The 18,452-nt window shown below is 38.5% G+C and overlaps 1 protein-coding gene and 1 long non-coding RNA gene across 7 annotated transcripts in view; both read right to left on the bottom strand.

Annotated features, from left to right (window-relative positions):
• The window catches only part of GTF2I (general transcription factor IIi), a 110,221-nt gene that overhangs the window by 41,536 nt on the left and 50,233 nt on the right, over positions 1-18,452 (bottom strand). The window contains exons 9-12 of one of the 6 annotated variants that reach the window (XM_058710187.1): positions 17,240-17,317; positions 7,671-7,730; positions 5,613-5,669; positions 3,595-3,657 (exon numbers count right to left, since the gene is read on the bottom strand). In XM_058710187.1, coding sequence (XP_058566170.1) covers positions 3,595-3,657; positions 5,613-5,669; positions 7,671-7,730; positions 17,240-17,317 — 258 coding nt within the window. The remainder of the gene's footprint in view (positions 1-3,594; positions 3,658-5,612; positions 5,670-7,670; positions 7,731-17,239; positions 17,318-18,452) is intronic. The other 5 variants (XM_058710188.1, XM_058710191.1, XM_058710192.1 and 2 more) reach the window with 5 other exon arrangements.
• Positions 10,376-12,474, bottom strand: LOC131500754 (uncharacterized). The gene is made up of 2 exons (XR_009256446.1): positions 11,419-12,474; positions 10,376-11,107 (listed from the first exon to the last, which is right to left on the bottom strand). It is a non-coding gene; the product is annotated as an uncharacterized LOC131500754 (long non-coding RNA).

The raw sequence follows: 18,452 nt of genomic DNA, 5'->3' as shown, positions 1-18,452 counted from the left end.
TTAGCAGTTACAAAAGTGAAAACACAAACATTTCAAATACTAACCTCCTCAATCGTCCAGACGCTGTGAACGTGCCAGGAACGTTTGCACGATCAGCACAGCAAGTAAACACTGGCGAACAGCAAAGCCTACGGGCTCCACTTTCAGGACACGCCCGGAATTCACCCACTTTTACCTCCACTGCCACCTTCCTGTTCCCAGACAGACAGCCAGCCCTGGGTGGCTACCTACAACAGCCTGCTAAGCCGGTTTTCCGGCTTCTGCTCTGGCCTGCTCTCGGTCTCTCACAAAGGAGCACAAAGCTGCGTTGTATCTTCAAAGTGAAGGACAGAACGTCTTGCCCAGAACCCTCCAGGTGGACCTGCCTATCTCGTTCACTCCTCAGTCCTTGGCACCTATGCGGCTGGGGCACATACAAGCCGCCTGGTAGCCACAGAAGGACGACATGAGTACTTGAGCAGTGGAGTCCTAATTACAAGCGGTAGCCCAAAATTTACGAAGGTCCTACACGTGAATATCATAGAAAAGGATACCAACAGAGGACGACGAGTAATCCGGCTGCTGAAGCTCTAAAACTGTTCTCCAATTACAGTCCGTGTGGGACTACATTCCTGGGTTGAAATATTTATGTGTACGTTTCCATGTACACGAGAAATAAAATTGAGTATTTCAAACACAGTTTTACTGAAGAAGATGAAGGATTAATTTCTAAGTGAATCTCTTTACAATCACCTTAAAGAAAAAACGAGGGTAAGACACGAACAGGAAGTGAGGCCACAGCAGAACGCACATGTGTGAATGGCTAGGGTTTGGCGACCGATGCCCTGAGACGAGTGTATGATAAGGAAACCTCTCTTTTGAGGCAAAAGAACTTTCCTTTATTAACATGCTAAACCCAACAATTCTGAAATATGATTTTCTCTACACTTAGCAAAGACCTGTCAGCAGTCTGGTCCCTCCAAAATGTGGGCATGATGTTGGCTAAATGAAGGCAGGCTTGGTCACATTATTCGGAAGGCTGTTTCCCAGACCAAAGCCATACAAGCCGGAATGCGTACAATGACTTCCGGGACAAACGGGTGCACGAGTAGGAGCACGCCGCCAGCGATGGGCAGGGCTGTGATCCTAGGTCAGCATCTGCGGTAATGCCAAATGGGCCTCTTCGTTATCCCTACGTAATTTCAAAAACAGAGATCAACGATAAAGTGCGATGGAAAATCTAACAAACTTACTTGATGGCAAGTTCTTTTTTTTTTTTTCTTTTCTAGAAACTAGAAAAGTTTTTGGGAAGCGCAAAAAGACACAATGGGAGAAAATCAAAGTTATCCCCAGGCAAGTAGGATTACCTTCATTTATTTGCTCTAAAGCACAGAATTTTCCAAAACAAAACTAACACCAGTCTCTAGATACATTTTTCCTTTCCAACTTGCTCTGTTCATGAAAGGCAGGGATTTTCCAACCTCAAAACTTACTACAGTAGGGGTCTTTTTTTCAGGTCACTTGCTTCAAAGCAAACCAAACAAAAAACCAACGGCACTATTTCCATGCCCGTGCACTTTTCTACACAGTACATTTTATCTTCTAACGATATTTAACTAGTATCCACCAGTTCGCGGTCATCTTTCCAGAAAAAATATACGATATGCTTATCAAACAGATGTGTATGTAAGTTCTCTTTTGACCTTCCTTGTTAATATCACACTTAGAGTTTACCTTCCTTAATGTATGGATGAAAAGTTAATTATCAATTTAATTAAGGCTGATCCATATCATGTGCCTGAATGTATATGCCGTGGAAAAGGACAGCCTGAAAAGCAATTACTTTGCATGGTCTTCTGGCATTTCACTGGTCTTCCGAACATAGTAAAGAAACGCTACTACTCGTTAATAAATCAGGATGGCAAATCAAACTTCTGGCGTAGGTCTTAGTTTCAAAGAACCAAGATTTATCTCTCCCTCCAAAGAGTTAGGATTGAAGAGACTGACATGCGTTAGGCTCACAAGCCGTTTACTCCATGATTGTCTTTAAAGGTCTCTTGATATAAAAGCAAGCATTTATTTTCTAAACAATTTTAATATAGTCTGTATCTGCTTTAAGGATTCATAAATCTAATGGGTTACTGGTCCTATTTAGAAGTTTTATTCTAATAATTTTAATAATCATCTATTTCTCTTATTCTCTACAGAAAGGACAAAGGTCTGAGTGTGTAGAATATTTATATGTTCGTAAGATGTTCTTCTCTGAAAATTAATGAGACTTCTAACTAAAAAACAATTAAATTCAATTATTTAATGCTGACTACAAACAATTCAAAATTGCTTTTAGGTTAGTAAAATTATATTAATAAAAGAAATATGTATATGAAATTGAGATTAACAAATGAAGTATGAAATAAATACTCATGAGAATCATCAATTTATATCTTAGAAGCAATGAAGACAGACATTTTGAGTAGTATGAAATAGGCAGACACGATAAATAACCAAATGACAACAGGAGACAGTTATTAAGAGAGAGAGACAGAGAGACAGAGAGACAGAGAGAGAAAGAAATCAAACTAAGAAAGGTTAGGCAGCAGTTAAAAAAAAAAAAACTCCCCAAAACTGAAACACCAAGATGGGGCGGGGGAGGAGGGATTCTTTGGAAATATGATGTAGGTGTATTTCAAATATTCATTATAATGCTGCATGCTGCAAACATATATTTTTGTGAAACTAAATATGCACATACATGTGTACTTATACACAAAATTACTTTTACATGTATATACAATAAACTGACATCTACCCCTGAGTTTGGGGACTTTAAAACAAGGCAGGGGGTAAAGAAAACTTGACATAGTGCAATTTATTGTAGTGTTTCCATATTTTACCTTAGGGAAGAGCTACTCTGGGGGGGGGGGGGCCCTTAGAGGAGTGGCATGAGACATCAACTGAGAAGGAAAAACATCACTGTGCATTTGGTAATTATGAAATATGAAAAGTGAGACTGTTAATTCTATTAGCTGAATTTATAAATCATTCTGGCCCATCTGCATTCATGCATTACCTTGGCAGAAAAACCAGGTTTGAAGCCCCGTTAGTTACAGGTATTACCTGAGAATGTATTTGTCGGTATGGCTTCAAAAACAGTTTTTAAAGACAGATTGTGCGTTAGCCTTCGACAGTATTCTAGGGGTAAACGTGAAGGAGTAACTAAGTGTCCACACCTTCCCTTCCACCTCACTGGGTTACTAGCTTGCTCTCTTCTATCACGACTCAACCAAGGTCATAAAATCTGTTCGCGAGCACCATCAGGTCTGGTCATGGTTCTCGTTTGTCTGTTTTCGGGTCCTGGGGGTAGAAAAGCATAGCTCGGTCCGCGTGCGGGCCACCGCTTGCGCCCGCGGCCTCCTGTGTTGTCTACCACTCCCAAAGGCCCGGCCGCACTGCGGGGAAGCGGGCTGCTTTGCTCACACATACACAGAGATGCTGCACTTCTCTTCACAAGCTACCTTGAAGAATGAATGAGATGCACACTTAGCCATGTGAATGTGACAAATAGGTTTATGACCAGAAGTGAACTTTTGGAATCAAGGCTTTGAGACAACTAACCTTCAATAGTCACCTCAACTTCAGGGTCCTCACTTGTTTCTGAAGGGACATGCTGAGTAGAATCTTGAAAAAAATAAAATTCTAAAATGACATTCGTTATAAAGCACTTTCTGTATGTTCCAACATTTTACTAATTTGTTACTCAAAAAGCAGCCTACTATATGAAATTTTACTGGCATTTGAATTCATCTCGTATTTGTTAGGTTAAAATATCTGACCCTTTTCATCGTAAACAGGGAGGAGAGAAAACAGAAAATAGGAAAATTCTGGAACACTATTTGATAATACCAAGTTACCTGCATCAACGGACTCAAAACACTCAGATTTTAGAGGAAGGAGATTATAATGGCATCCCTATTGCTTTCCTGCTGGAACTAGAAGATGCTGGGATAAAACCAAAGGCTTTTTTTCTCTTCTGTTTGCTATTTCCCCTCTCATTTCAGAAGTCCTAGGAGGGGTTTATATTGTTAAATAAAACCACAATCAATCTTTTGCTTTGGGGACCCTCCTACCAAGCCAATGACTAGGACAAATGCATACAGGGCTCTATCCCCTACCTTTATATATGCAGCGTCCTTTTAAAACTTAGATACTTTATTTATAGTTGTTACTACACAAAACCATGTACATCAGAATGTTAGTGCTAGAAAGCTCAGCTAGAGAGCATCACCATCAACTCTCTTTTCATTTTGCAAAGGTTGAGAGATTAATTGATTTGCCAAAGATTATGTTTACTTGTTAGTAAAGGAATAAAGACCAGAACCCAGGTATGACTCAACTCTGTTCATAGTGCAATGTGGCAATAGAAATCTCAAACATCAAGTATTTCAAAGCCTAATATCTAATGACCAAATTGTGGACGATGAAGCAATGCAGACTGCCTGAAGAAGCCGTGTGCCATCTGTGTCCTGTACACAGGTATTTCACTGTTGCAAATATACTGCACATCTAAAACAGAGATTTTGTTACAAACGAAACATCTAGTTACCTCCACCCGGTAAAACAGAAAAAAATTCATCCACATAATTTTCTATAAAAAGATCTCAAAAAGAAATGTAAAATATTGTTGAAAATGAGCATCTCGGTATCTCTGCAAGAAATGTTTCTCAGTTAGAAACCCTAATTCTAAAATTGAATTTGGAAGGCTTAGTCAACATTCCAGGGATCTTGAGATCTCCCTCTACTCAGGTGGAAATTCATGAATGATTTAAAAAAGTTAAATAAAAAAGCAAATATAAGGAATAAAAATTTACAGAATAGCCTCCCTTTTTATTCCAGGAAAAAAAAAAAAAAAGACGACACAACATGACCAGTTTATGAGAGAAATAATAATACTAAAACAAAATTCAGGTACCTCACACCTGTCATTTTCCTTGGGAGAAAGCTCTAAGAATTCTTTTGGAGCTATATAAACTGCTTAGAAATAGGAAGTCATTCTGCACGATAACAGTTTCAACTCAAGGTTGCAAGAATTTAAAAAGCTGTACCACAGTTAAATTTTCACTTAATGCTAGGATCAAAGGAGGACTGGCTGGTAAACAGACAAAGGAGTTCCCCAGGGTAATTGTGGGTATAAAAATAAGCAGAGAGAAAATCCCTCCTCTATTAATCCTAAGTGGAAATACTACCCTACTTAAAAAAAACGGTGCCATTAAATAGTATGTTTAAGAATGAAATAGCGACAGAAGCCAGTCATATTTTTAAGTCTAAAACACTGAAGTCACTCTTTCCTAAGAGATTCTTAATATGGCACAAGACGACCAGGAAAAAGGGCAGTATTCTGCAGCATGAAGAGTTTTACTTACCGCTTATGTTTTCATCCCCATACGCTTTATTATTCAATACAGTAAAAGATGTATATTACATCTTAGCACTAAAACAGTAAACCTGTTGGCTAAGAAGGCATACCAAAACAATCATCTTTTTGGTTCCCAATAAGGTGCTTGAAGGGTAATATTCTCTATAATAGAGAGCAAGCAATGCAAATACAGAAAATTAAAAATCCCTTCATTTCTAACCTTCGGCTGGTACTTCCATTTCTGTTCCTTCATTGCCCTCGGAAGAATGATGGCTTCCTAAAGAGAAAATAAACCACATATACTAAACCAGTAATAACTTACATTGGAAGAAGAGAAACTAGGTAACAGTGCAAATAATTTAAGACTTATCATACAACATATACAGACTGATTAAGTCTTTCGTAATTACAACAATGTGATCTAATTCAGAAAAACATGTAAGCTTCTATTTGAAAGCACAAAAAATTATTTTAAAACATAGATAGATAAAGCAAACCTAAGTAACTTTGGGGATTTAATATTATTTACTGCGACTACACAATACAATTACTGGTAGACGTTGGAATTTGGATCTAGAACAATTATGGCTCAAGGTACCACGCGCATCTGTCAAGGACGCACACACAAAAACACAAATCTTTGCTCACAGCCTCTACTTAGTCTAGACAAACAAGCTCGGGTTTTGCTATAAACTGTTTCCTGCTTTCCATTTTAACAATGTCGGAAGCTATGGAAACTAAATCCCCATCATTTAATCAAAGTTGTACTAAAAGGAAACTCGGAAGTTAAAATTTAAGACACTACCTTTAGTCTCAAAAGCATTTTAATTCAGGTAATATAATCTGCCTGCTTCTAAAAACTGGAACATAAAGCAATGTGTCAGGTTAGGCAGTCACAGGTAAACAGGCTCATCCTACAGAGTGGAAGTCTTACTCATAAATAGGAAAGAAGTAATCCACAACATTGGAGGGCCACTTAGGATTAATTGCCCGAACTGCCCCCCAGAATAGTCATCCTCTGTCCCGAAATGGCTGAGCTACGAATACGGAAAAGGCTGAAAATCACTGCCTTCATGTATTAATAAAACATATTACCTAGGAGTAAGGAGAAACCACACAGGAAAAGGAAAATCCAATCTATCTTGTCATCCACCAATAGCTGAGCTGATACTTAAAAACATAGGTTTTAAGTATATTTTACCGTGATTTTTAGAGAGCATTGATTACACTTTCAAAAACTGCCAGTGTCCAGTATTTTTTAATTTCAAATGCCATGCTAAGGTCAAATACTTTGGGTTTTTAAATGCCTAGCTTTCTGATGCCATAATTACTTAGGATTCTTTTCCACTTACTCCATAGTATAAAAACTCACCTGAGCTCAAAATGCTAGGCTAATCTACAAATCTAGAGCCACAAATTATTCTTTAATTAACTTTTCAACTATGCTTTCTCAACCCAGTCCCAACCTCCACCCCTTTAACGTTGTTAACATCTGAATGCAAGGAGCCCTGGGTTCTCTGACGGTAAAGTCAAAGAAAACTAAGGTGTAAGGTCAAAGGATAATGGAGCAGAGAGCAGCATTTAAAAATGCAGGGTGGTTAAAGGATAAGGAGTTAAGGTGGTTGTTCCACCCTATACTACAAGAGGGCAGGTCAACAATGATTCTACGTGTCCTTTCTGGTTTTGCTTTTGTTTTTTGGGTTTTTTTTTTTTAATCTGAAATAAGCAATTACATTGACATAAAACCAAAAAAAAAAAAAAAAAAAAAGGAAAGAAATCCCACCCAAAGAATAGATAAAAGTAAAAGCCATCACAAATAGCCTATGATCATCAAGTTAGGGCACTCTATACGACAATTCCCAGAAAAGTATTCAAGTAGCAAACTTTGGGATTCATTTACAAAGTGGCATTTCACAATCTTTCTAAAAACTAAGAATCAACATGACCTTATCGATATTTACATTCCTAACTACACAATAAAAACCTTATTTCTGACTATTCTGATATAAGGTATAAATGTGTACTTTACCTTAAATATGAAAGTGTGTCATGTACCCATTTCGAGATTCATTACTAGATTCACAAAAGGGAAAATTGGTTTTGAAAAATTGTTGCTTGTGAAGTTCATTTATGTTTAAAAAAAAGGCCAATACATTTTTTTCCTTTTCCATTTAGAAAAGTAACAATACAGATAAAATACTAAAACACAGTCTGTGCAATATAAAGAACATAACATGAGAACAGTATGTGGGAAAACAGAAGTGAAGAGGTTATATACCTTGTAAAGACTTCGAAAGGGGGAGTTTGTCATCAACATCATCAGTTTCGGAAGGGCCTGCTTTGGAATACAAAGATAATACTTCAAAAGTAATCCCAAAAATGTATTTTGGGTCACTTTAGCAAACGAATTTGGGTGAGTGAGATGGAATAATACAGCCTTTTCATGAACAACAACCAAAAAAAGGCAAAACGAAAAAAAAATGACGAAACGAGTGGCATCAGCTTATGGTCTTACTGAATGGAAAAGGTGTGCTCAGATAAATTTGTTATATAGACCGTCCAAAGTAATTTTGAAAATGACCAGACATATGGATCGAATGGGAATGACAGGTCTCAAATGGCAGACATGGGTTTGTCTAAACAGTACAAGGTTGGTTTGTAACAGCAAACTGCAACTTTTATACTTCATACAGGTTTTAAGTGCAGGTTTATCTTATAAGGTGTATTTCTTCCTTCCTTTACAAGTATTTGCTTAATCTTTTGTCATGCTGAAGAACACTGCAGAATCAAATTGTTATATCTTCCTTAGAATCTCTAGAATCACGTAATTAAAATACCAGTAAGCTTGAATGTCCACTGAAACAGAAACATGACAAGCTAAGTTATTAACTCAGAATTCCGTCTTTCCTGCAGGCCCACAGGATTCTAACAACTTCACACTGTTCTTTCCAATTATAAATGTAGGAAGTATTCTGAGTTAACTAAACATTCACATAATGCTATAAACATTGTGATGATATATTACACATAGGAACAAGCTTGTTAGTGATGAGAGTAATCAATCTAAAACAGAGAAAACATTGTGTTTTTAATGGCTACTTAAAATAGGGTTCGTGTATTAAAATGAATACAAACCACTTCACTATCTCTGAGTATGAACTGGATAGTACCCTAAGACTTTTGAAAGGTGTCGCTAACGAAGGAGCAGCTTCACAAAGCACCCAACTAAGCAAAGAAACAATTTCCTAGAAAATGCACAAACTGTATTTGGAATTTCAACTACGAGCAAGAGGCTGAATGAAAGAGACTTGAATTCAAATGCCAGATTCACTGCTTCCCAGTCAAGTGTTCCTGGGTAAAAAATACACAGAAAATAATTACACCGTAACTAAGGTTGCTGCTTGACCTGTAAGCATAGCTTTAGCTGTTTTTTCACAAGTTTGGTTTTGGAGTATTCTCAGTAATGCTCTGTTCTGTTCCAAGATTTTAAAAGTAAGGTCCTCTTTAACACAAAGTACATTTTTGTAGGATTTTCAATGTATAGGATTTCTACCTTTTAAATAACCTGTTTACTCTGGATTTCTCATTTTACTAATTATATTATGTACAGAGAATTTAAGATTATCTGTGATCTGTGAATCACAAGATTATCTGCGAACAAGTCCATTTTTGTAAAAGATCCACGCTTTGTAAATTTATCTGCTGGGTGCTGGGTGAATTCTATATGTGCGTATCAATTGGCTTATCTTTCCAAACTGTAGAATGCAAATATTCTATTTATCATCTATAATAAGTATTCGTTGGCACATGATGTCTCAGTTATCAATGGCCACTTGTTGGAATCTCCCACATGACTGTAGATCTAAAAACTTATTACAGTTGTGTCAATTCTTTATTTCTATTTTAATTTTGAGCTATATTATAAGGTATATATGAATTAATGACCACTATATCAACTCAGTGAATTATAACTATCCATATCATGTAGTCTAACTTTGTATACCTGTTACTTTTTTCTTTTTCGGCCTCAAATCAATATTGCTAAGCTGGATTTTGGGCGGTTCCGATTTGCCCAGTATGACTTCACAGATCACTATACCTTCACATCACCTATGAAGTTGGTTGCATTTTAGCTCTGTATGTTTTAACAGCACATATTTGGGTTTTCTTCATTGTAAAATACGCAGCCTACTTCACCCTGACACTCAAAACGCTGGTTGTGACTACCCAGCATGAAATCAAACATTCCCAGTGCTCACACCTGAACACCACTATCCTGGGGAAAGACTGGTAAGTGCACAGAGATACGTCCTAGCCTATTTTTTTTTTTTTGTCCTAGCCAAAAATTATGGAAGAAAACACGTATGTGAAAGAATGAACTACAGCATAATTACACAATGTACTATCACAACAATACTATTAAATCTCTAGGTGACAAGTAAATCTCAAAAACTCACACTGAATGAGGGACACACAAGAACACGTATGTACCAATATATACAGTACAACACCATCTGTGTCAAACTTAAAAAACTAAGAAAATACTGTGTGTAAAATGCATGCTCACACAGACACTTTTGTGGGAACAGGTATGCAGTAAAGGCATAAAATCTTTATTCGTAAGGACAACCTTCAACTTCAAGAAAATGGTTAACTCAGAAGAATAGAAAAGAAAGCAGAAGGGCACCTGGGTGGCTCTCAGGTCATGATCTAACGGTTCCTGAGATCAAGCCCCGTGCTGGGCTCTGTGCTGACAGCACGGAGCTTGCTTGGGATTCTCGCTCTCCTCTCTCTGCCCCTCCCCCTTCTTGTTGCACGCGCACTTGCTTACTCTCTCGAAATAAAGAAATAAACATTAAAAAAAAAAAAAAAAGAAATGGAAATTTGGGACCCATATTAACATGTTATATACTGGTGTGTTTTGGGGGGTGGGGAGGAAAATGATGAAATAGTAAAGATTCTATAAACCTTGGCAGATGTACGTTATGTGTGTACATTTCAATATTTTATTTAAAAAGAAAGCATTTTAGAAATACAATGCAGCAATGCAAATAAGTGATCTATAAGCATACCCAACAACATGTCTCACAAATTTTAGGTTTTATGTAAGAACCCTAAAACAACAGTATGTGCAAAAGGATTCCATTTATGTGAAATACAGAACCAGACAAAACTAATCCAAGTTCTTATAGGTCAGAAGAAGGGTTACCCCTGGAAGGGGGTTGCCTGGAAAGGAGCCCCAAGGAAGGAGCTTCTAGTGATGATCCTGGCACCTAACAAAAACCCCCTCAGAAAGCATGAAAGGAGAAACAGATCAGGAGGCAGCTGGAGATCTCAGAACTGTATCCCTGAGGGAAAGAGCAGTCAGAAACAGCAGTAAGGCTAACAGATCTAGACGACTCTCAGCCCACCTTAACAAAGTTTAAACAGCGGAAAGTATACATAGTCCCCAGTTGTAACAGAAGTGAACTGAAAATCAGTAACAGAAAGATATCTGAAAGTCCCTAAGTATGTGGACATTAAAACTACACACTTCTGGGGCACCTGGGGGGCTCAATCAGCTGAGCGTCCGACTTCGGCTCCAGTCATCATCTCACAGTTTGTGAGTTCGAGCCCTATGTCGGGCTTGCTGCTGTCAGCACAGAGCCCGCTTCGGATCCTCTGTCTCCCTCTCTGCCCCTCCCCTGCTCACACTCTCTCAAAAATCAATAAACACTTTCTCTGTCTGTCCCAAAAATAAATAAAAAACATTAAAAAAAAAATTTAAAAAAAAAAAAAAAAAAAGGGGGCGCCTGGGTGGCGCAGTCGGTTAAGTGTCCGACTTCAGCCAGGTCACGATCTTGCGGTCCGTGAGTTCGAGCCCCGCATCAGGCTCTGGGCTGATGGCTCGGAGCCTGGAGCCTGTTTCCGATTCTGTGTCTCCCTCTCTGTCTGCCCCTCCCCCGTTCATGCTCTGTCTCTGTCTGTCCCAAAAATAAATAAAAAACATTAAAAAAAAAAAATTAAAAAAAAAAATCAATAAACACTAAAAAAGTTTTTTTCCAAACCCTACACACTTCTTCCACTATGATCCACATACTGGGTATCTATCTCCCCAAAAAATATAAGAACACTAATTCAAAGGGATACATGCACCACTATGTTTGCTGCTCCATTACTTACAGCAGCCAAATTATGAAACAGTCCACATGCCCATCGACTGCTAAATGGATAAAGAATATGTGGAGGGCTTCTGGTGGCTCAGTCGGTTAAGCATCCGACTTGAGCTCAGGTCATGATCTCGTGGTTCCTGAGTTCGAACTCCACATTGGGCTCTCCGCTATCAGCGTGCAGCCTGCTTCGAATCCTCTGCCTCTCTCTGCCCCTCCCGTTTGCGTTCTCTCTCTCTCAAAAATATATAAACGTTTAAAAAAAAAAAAAAAAAAAGAATACGTGGAATATAGCTACAATGGAGTACTATCCAGCTATCAAAAGGAATGAACTCTTGTCATTTGCAACAACATGGTGGGAGGTGGAGTGTATAATGCTAAGCAAAATAAGCCACAGAGAAAGATGAAAACCTTAAGTTTCCACTCATATGTGAAATTTAACAAACAAAACCTTAAGAACCAAAACAGAAAGGGACGCCTGGGTGGCTCAGTCGGTTGGGTGTCCGACTTCGGCTCAGGTCACGATCTTGCGGTTCTTGAGTTTGAGCCCTGCGTCGGGCTCTGTGCTGACAGCTCAGAGCCTGGAGCCTGCTTCGGATTCTGTGTCTCCCTCTCTCTCTGCCCCTCCCCTGCTCATGCTCTTTCTCTGTCTCAAAAATAAATAAAACATTAAAAAAAATTAAAAAAAAAAAAAAAAAAAAAGAACCAAAACAGATGAACACAGGAAAAAAGAGTGATAAATCAAGGAACAGACTCTTCTTTAAAAAAAAAAAAATGTTTATTTATTTATTTTGGGAGAGAGTACGAGTGAGTAGGGGAGGGGCAGAGAAAGAATCCCAAGCAGGCTCTGCAACGTCAGCGCAGAGCCTGTCACAGGGCTCGACCCACTAACTGTGAGATCGTGACCTGAGCCCAAATCAAGAGTAGGATGCTTAACCATAGAGAACACACTGATGGTTGCCAGGGGTGGAGGTGGGTGGGGATTAAGGAGGGCACCTGTAGTGACGAGCACTGCGTGCTGTACGAAGTGCTGAATCGCTATATTGCACGTTAACTGTTACTATATTTAAATTAAAATTTAAAAAATAGCTACACACTATGGAAAAACCATAGAACAGAGGGGGAAAATGGATTTTTTTTTTTTTTTAGAGAGAGAGCAAGCACAAAAGCAGAAGAGAGTGGCAGCGGGAGAGAGAGAGAGAGAGAGAGAGAGAGAGAAGAATCTCAAGCAGGCTCCACACTCAGTGTGGAGCCCGACATGGGCTTAATCTCATGACCCTGGAACCATGACCTGAGCCGAAATCAAGATTCGGAAGCTCAACCGACTGAGCCACCCAGATGCCTCGGCAAAAGCTGGATCTTTGAGAAAAATGAAAACATTTGAGAAAGCTCTAGAGCTGGGCCAATGGTTCTCCACTGGTAGTGACCGTGTCCCCATCCCCCTGGGAGTGAACATATCCTGTAACATTTTTGATTGTTACAACTAAGGAGATGCTTCTGGTACCTAGTGGGTAAAAGGCCAGGGAGGTCTGCTAAACATTCTACAATATAGAGACAGCATAAAAAAGATACCAACGACAATGCACTGTTTGCTCAAAATGTAAATATTGACATCTTGAGAAACCTTGAGCTAGAGCAACCAAGAAAAAAAGACACAAATTACAAAATTGGCAACGAGAGGGACATCACTATAGACTTTGCAAATAGTAAAATTTAAAAAAACACTACTTAAGGTAAAGTAGACAAATTCCCTGAGATACAAACTGCCAGAGCTCAATCAAGAGGAAATACATAACCTGAACAATCCTATAACTATTAAAATACATTTAAAAACTAAAAAATAGACCGAATTTGGGCGCCTGGTGGCTCAGTCGGTTAAGCCTCCGACTTTGCCTCAGGTCATGATCTCATGGTTCGTGGGTTTGAGCCCCACATCGGGCTCTGTGCTGACAGCTCAGAGACTGGAGCCTGCTTTGGAGTCTGTGTCTCCCTCTCTCTCTGCCCCTCCCCCACTCATGCTCTGTCTCTCAAAAATAAACATTGAAAGAAAACCTTTGTTTAAAAAAACAAAAAACAAGCTTAAAAATTTTCCATTATGGAAACCAAAAGGTCTAGGTAGCTTCACTGGCAATTTGACCAAACAAGAACAGAACAATACCAATTCTACCAAAAAATTCTTCCAATAGATACCAACAAATTCTTCCCAATTTGTTTTATTGAGGCCAACATTACCAAAACCAAATAAATACATTTACCAGAAATCATCTAGTATCTCTTAATAACAATCAATAATACATAAAAAGGAATACATTATAACCAAGCAGGGTTTATTACCCCAGTAATCCGTGGCTGGTTGAACAAGTGAAAATTAATTATCAACTACCACTTTAACAGACTAAACAAGAAAACCCTATATAATCATCAAGGGACACAGAGAAGACCTTCTACAAATTCAACATCCAATAATCATAAAAACTCTTCCCAAACTCTGAACACAAGAGAACTTCCTCAAACGGATGAAGGGCACCTACCAAAAACCCACAGCTATCATACTGAAAGATTTCCTTCTAAAATTGTGAACAGGGTAGCGATGTCTCCTCTCACCACTCCTATTCAGCTACTAGAGGGTCCCAGACAGTGCAATTACACAAGGAAAGGAAATGGAAGAAATAACACTGTCGACCTAGAAAGTCCCAAAGATTTTACCAAAAAGTTGCTGGAACCAGTAAGTCATTTTTAACGACATCACAAGATACAAGGTCAGTATGTGAAAATCAATTATAGTTCCATGTATTGGCCATAGTTGGAACCTGAAATGCAAAAGAACAGTAGCATTTACAGTAACACCAAAACCCATTAAATACTTAAGCATACAATCTCACAAACTGTGCACAATAGGATCTCTATGCTGAAAACAAAGCACTGATGAAAGAAATCTAGTAAAAACTAAATAGGTAAGAAATATAAACCATGCTCATGAATCAGAAGATTGGATATTAAGATACTCAACCCAATTAGCTGTATAGATTCAGCATAATCACTATTAAAATCCCTATAATTTTTTGATCACCAAGCTGATTTTGAAATTTATATGAAAAGATAAAGGAGCTATAATAGGCAAAATAATTTTAAAAAAGGAGAACAATTTTGTAGGACACTCACAATCCGAATTCGTAACTTACTATAAGCTGTAGTAACCAACACAATGTGATTTTGGCAAAAGGATACACAGAGACCAACGTAACAGAACATACAGAGATGTAAAGGAAATGCAGTGAAGAAAAGTTTTTTCAACAAATGGTGCTGGAAAAAGTGGACCACACAAAAACTAGACCTAAACTGATGAAGACCTAAAGGTAAAACTACCGATTTTTCATAAAGCATAGATGAAAATCGGTGACTTTGGGTCAAAGATTTCTTACCTATGATATTTAAGGACAATCCATACAGTGAGGGGGGTGGGGATCAATAAACTGGACTTCATCAAATTGAACTATTTGTAAATCGTATCACACAGGGCTTTTTTTTTTTATTTAAAAAAAATTTTTTTTTCAACGTTTTTTATTTATTTTTGGGACAGAGAGAGACAGAGCATGAACGGGGGAGGGGCAGAGAGAGAGGGAGACACAGAATCGGAAACAGGCTCCAGGCTCCGAGCCGTCAGCCCAGAGCCCGACGCGGGGCTCGAACTCACGGACCGCGAGATCGTGACCTGGCTGAAGTCGGACGCTCAACCGACTGCGCCACCCAGGCGCCCCTCACACAGGACTTTTATTCAGAGTATCCTTTTACACAGAATATACAAACTCAATTGCTCAGAAAAACGTCCACATTGCGTGGACTAGATCTCTCAGCTTGCTAGCTCCTACCTTCTTCAACTGTACTGAAGATACTATCATTTCAAACAATCTTTCCCTCTAAAGCATCAGATTTCCAACTCTTACTTCTCAGGCATCACCTTTAAATCACTCACACTCACAATCTCAAAAGGGAACACACTCGTGGTGGAGAATAACACGTTGCTCAACAGGCAATACCAAAGACAAAGGCAGACTTTTTATTTTAAAAATGAAACATTATCTGCATATAAAAAGACTATTTTATTAAATAGTTTTTATCAAATAAATTAAACTTATTAAATTAATACACATGTATTAGTAAGGTACCAAGAACTCCATTTATAAAGGCTAAATATTTTCCAAAATTTTAACTGTTTAATTGAAAACCCATAGAATTATCTCAATCTTCTAGCCATGTGATTACTAATGTCAAAAGCAATAAAGTGTTCAAAACTGACAAATAAAAATAATGATATTCACTATGAAATGGTTAAATGTATGTTTACAGATAGTCACATGATTACAAATCAGAATAAATTTTTCATTAAACTTTTACAATGCTCCAGAACTGATGAGGGCTTATCTTGTTAAATGAGCTACAACTATTAGGCGAACACAAATTACAACTGAAATGAGGTCTCAGGAGACAACCACTGAAATGGTTAAAAAGAGAAGACTGACCGGACAGGTGTCGGCAAGGACGTGAACAACTAGGAACTACTTGGACGCTGCTGGTGGCAATGTAAAAAGAGTACAAGCACTGTGCAAAAATGGTTTCGCAGTTTCTTACGAAGTTAAATACCTACCATGTGTCCCAGCTATTCCATTTCTAGAAATCTACTCAGGAGAAATGAAGGAATATTTCCACACAACAATTTGCACACAAAAGTTCACAGCAGCTTTGTTTTTAATAGCCCCCAAAAGTAGAAACAACCAAAATGTCCATCAACAGACAAAGGGATAAACCTGTGGGGCAGCCAAGCAATGGAATCAGCTACTGACACATGCAACACTGGGGGTAAATTACAAAACAATTACGTAGAATCAAAGAAGGCACACCCCATCCCGACAAAACAGTACATACTTGATAAGGATTCCACTTATACAAAGTTCTAAATGACAGAAACTAAGCTAAAATGACAGAAAAAGATCAGTGGTTGGCGGGGGAGGGCAGTGATTGTAATAGAACACAAGGAAACGTGAGGGTTATAGAAATCTCATTTCGAGTGCAGCGAGAAAAGTTTTATCCAAACGTAAAGACAACAAAACTAATCAAGTTTTATACTTTAAATACTTTAATGTATTTTATGCAGCCATAAACACAAAACTGACTATAAAATATCAAAAACGTTCTTCTTCTAAACTAAAATCCAATCGTGTGTGAAAGCATGCTGCATACTGTGAAACTACAGCCTTCCGTTCCTCCCTAAATAAGCAAGCCAAAAGATATGGAACAGAGTGACCAATAACAGCTAATACTTACTAACGTCTTACCTTTTACAGATTTTTAAGATAAGGATAATGCTTATACGGGTATTTTGTGTGGCACAAACAGAGCCACCCAAGGTTCAGAAGACCTCTTGGGTCTCCCAAATAATACTAGAAATTGGAACTGAATTCTAAATTGTGCCCCAACTTTTGCTTGTCCTTTTAAGAATATCAATGGCTATTTTACATTTCTGCTGTAGATTACTTATCTCACTGCCGCATTTTTGAAATCTATTTTATCGTAGTGATCAATCGTAAGCACGCATGGCAGTCACACAAGCAAGAAGTATTTAAGGAGTTCAGACAATCAATAGATTTGAATTTTAACCGCTGATAACTTTTGGAAAGAAAACCTGTATTAATAGTATTACCTTGAATGTTATATTGATAGTAATCAGGATCTTCTGATTCTTCCTTTACTGTCACAGCTGCCATTTCCAGGGAAATACCTACAAAAGAAAATGACATTATTTACTTACACTTTAGGGAATGCAGTTAGATGGTGTAGGAAAATCTCTTCTGTCCTAAAATAGTACAGAACAGAAGTGAAAGAACAGTGAAGGAACTAGTGAAAGGACAGAAGTTCGCTAGGTAGCTAAGGGACAAAAATCACCTAAAACCCAACCTACACAACGTTGTAATTATGACTAATTTTCTGGGATTACTTGCTGCTAACTTTTTTTCTCTGACATTCTTATCTTTGGAATTGGAGAACATCAGTCCTACTCTCTTTTCACTCAACATTAAAAATGCTTTTACAGGGGCACCCAGCTGGCTCACTCAGGAGAGCATACGACTCCTGATCTCATGGTCTTGAGTTCAAGCCCCACACTGGGCGGAGAGCTTACAGAATGAAGGAAGGAAGGAAGGAAGGAAGGAAGGAAGGAAGGAAGGAAGGAAGGAAGGAAGGAAGGAAACAGATAGATAGATCTTTTACCAACCACTGAAAAGCACTTAGTCATCAGTTATAACTCACTACTCTACCATTTTAATAAGATACATAGATTTTTTTATCCTAATAAATCCCTTTATTAACAAGGGTACAAAATACACCTTTCGCATAATGCCTTGCCTACAATGAGGACAGATCATCTGGCATGGGCCTTCGTGGCTAGACGTGAAGGAGCACGCACGGTACAATTCCACATGCAGGAAAGCCAACCACAACCATACAGTCCTCTGATCAACTTCATACTGAGCCGGTGCTACGTGACTTGAGAAGTTGGCATGTAATTTTTTCAACTGAAGAAAACAGCTCAAAAAGAGCTAGCCTGACGTACTAGAGGACACCTACCCCTAACGCAACAGGCAATTACCGATGGGAAACTGATTTGCTTCCCACGACGGCGACAGGGAACAGGTCTGAAACCGCTCAGATTCTGCAGGCTGTCTCTTTACCACACGAGTGGTCATCAGCAAAGGTTAAGAGGAAATCACAGCAAACAAAAAAAGGCAGATCCACTGGGGATTTAGACCCTTCAGGAATGAAGGTCTGGGTCGCCTCAACCAGGGAAAGGTCAAGAACCTTACCAGCTAAGGTCCTGACCGAAGGCAAAGAAAGAAATACAATATAATGGGTCATGG

The sequence above is a fragment of the Neofelis nebulosa genome, chromosome 18 (assembly GCF_028018385.1).
Source record: "Neofelis nebulosa isolate mNeoNeb1 chromosome 18, mNeoNeb1.pri, whole genome shotgun sequence".
NCBI lineage: Eukaryota > Metazoa > Chordata > Mammalia > Carnivora > Felidae > Neofelis > Neofelis nebulosa.
This window is presented reverse-complemented; position numbering and strand designations above follow the sequence as displayed.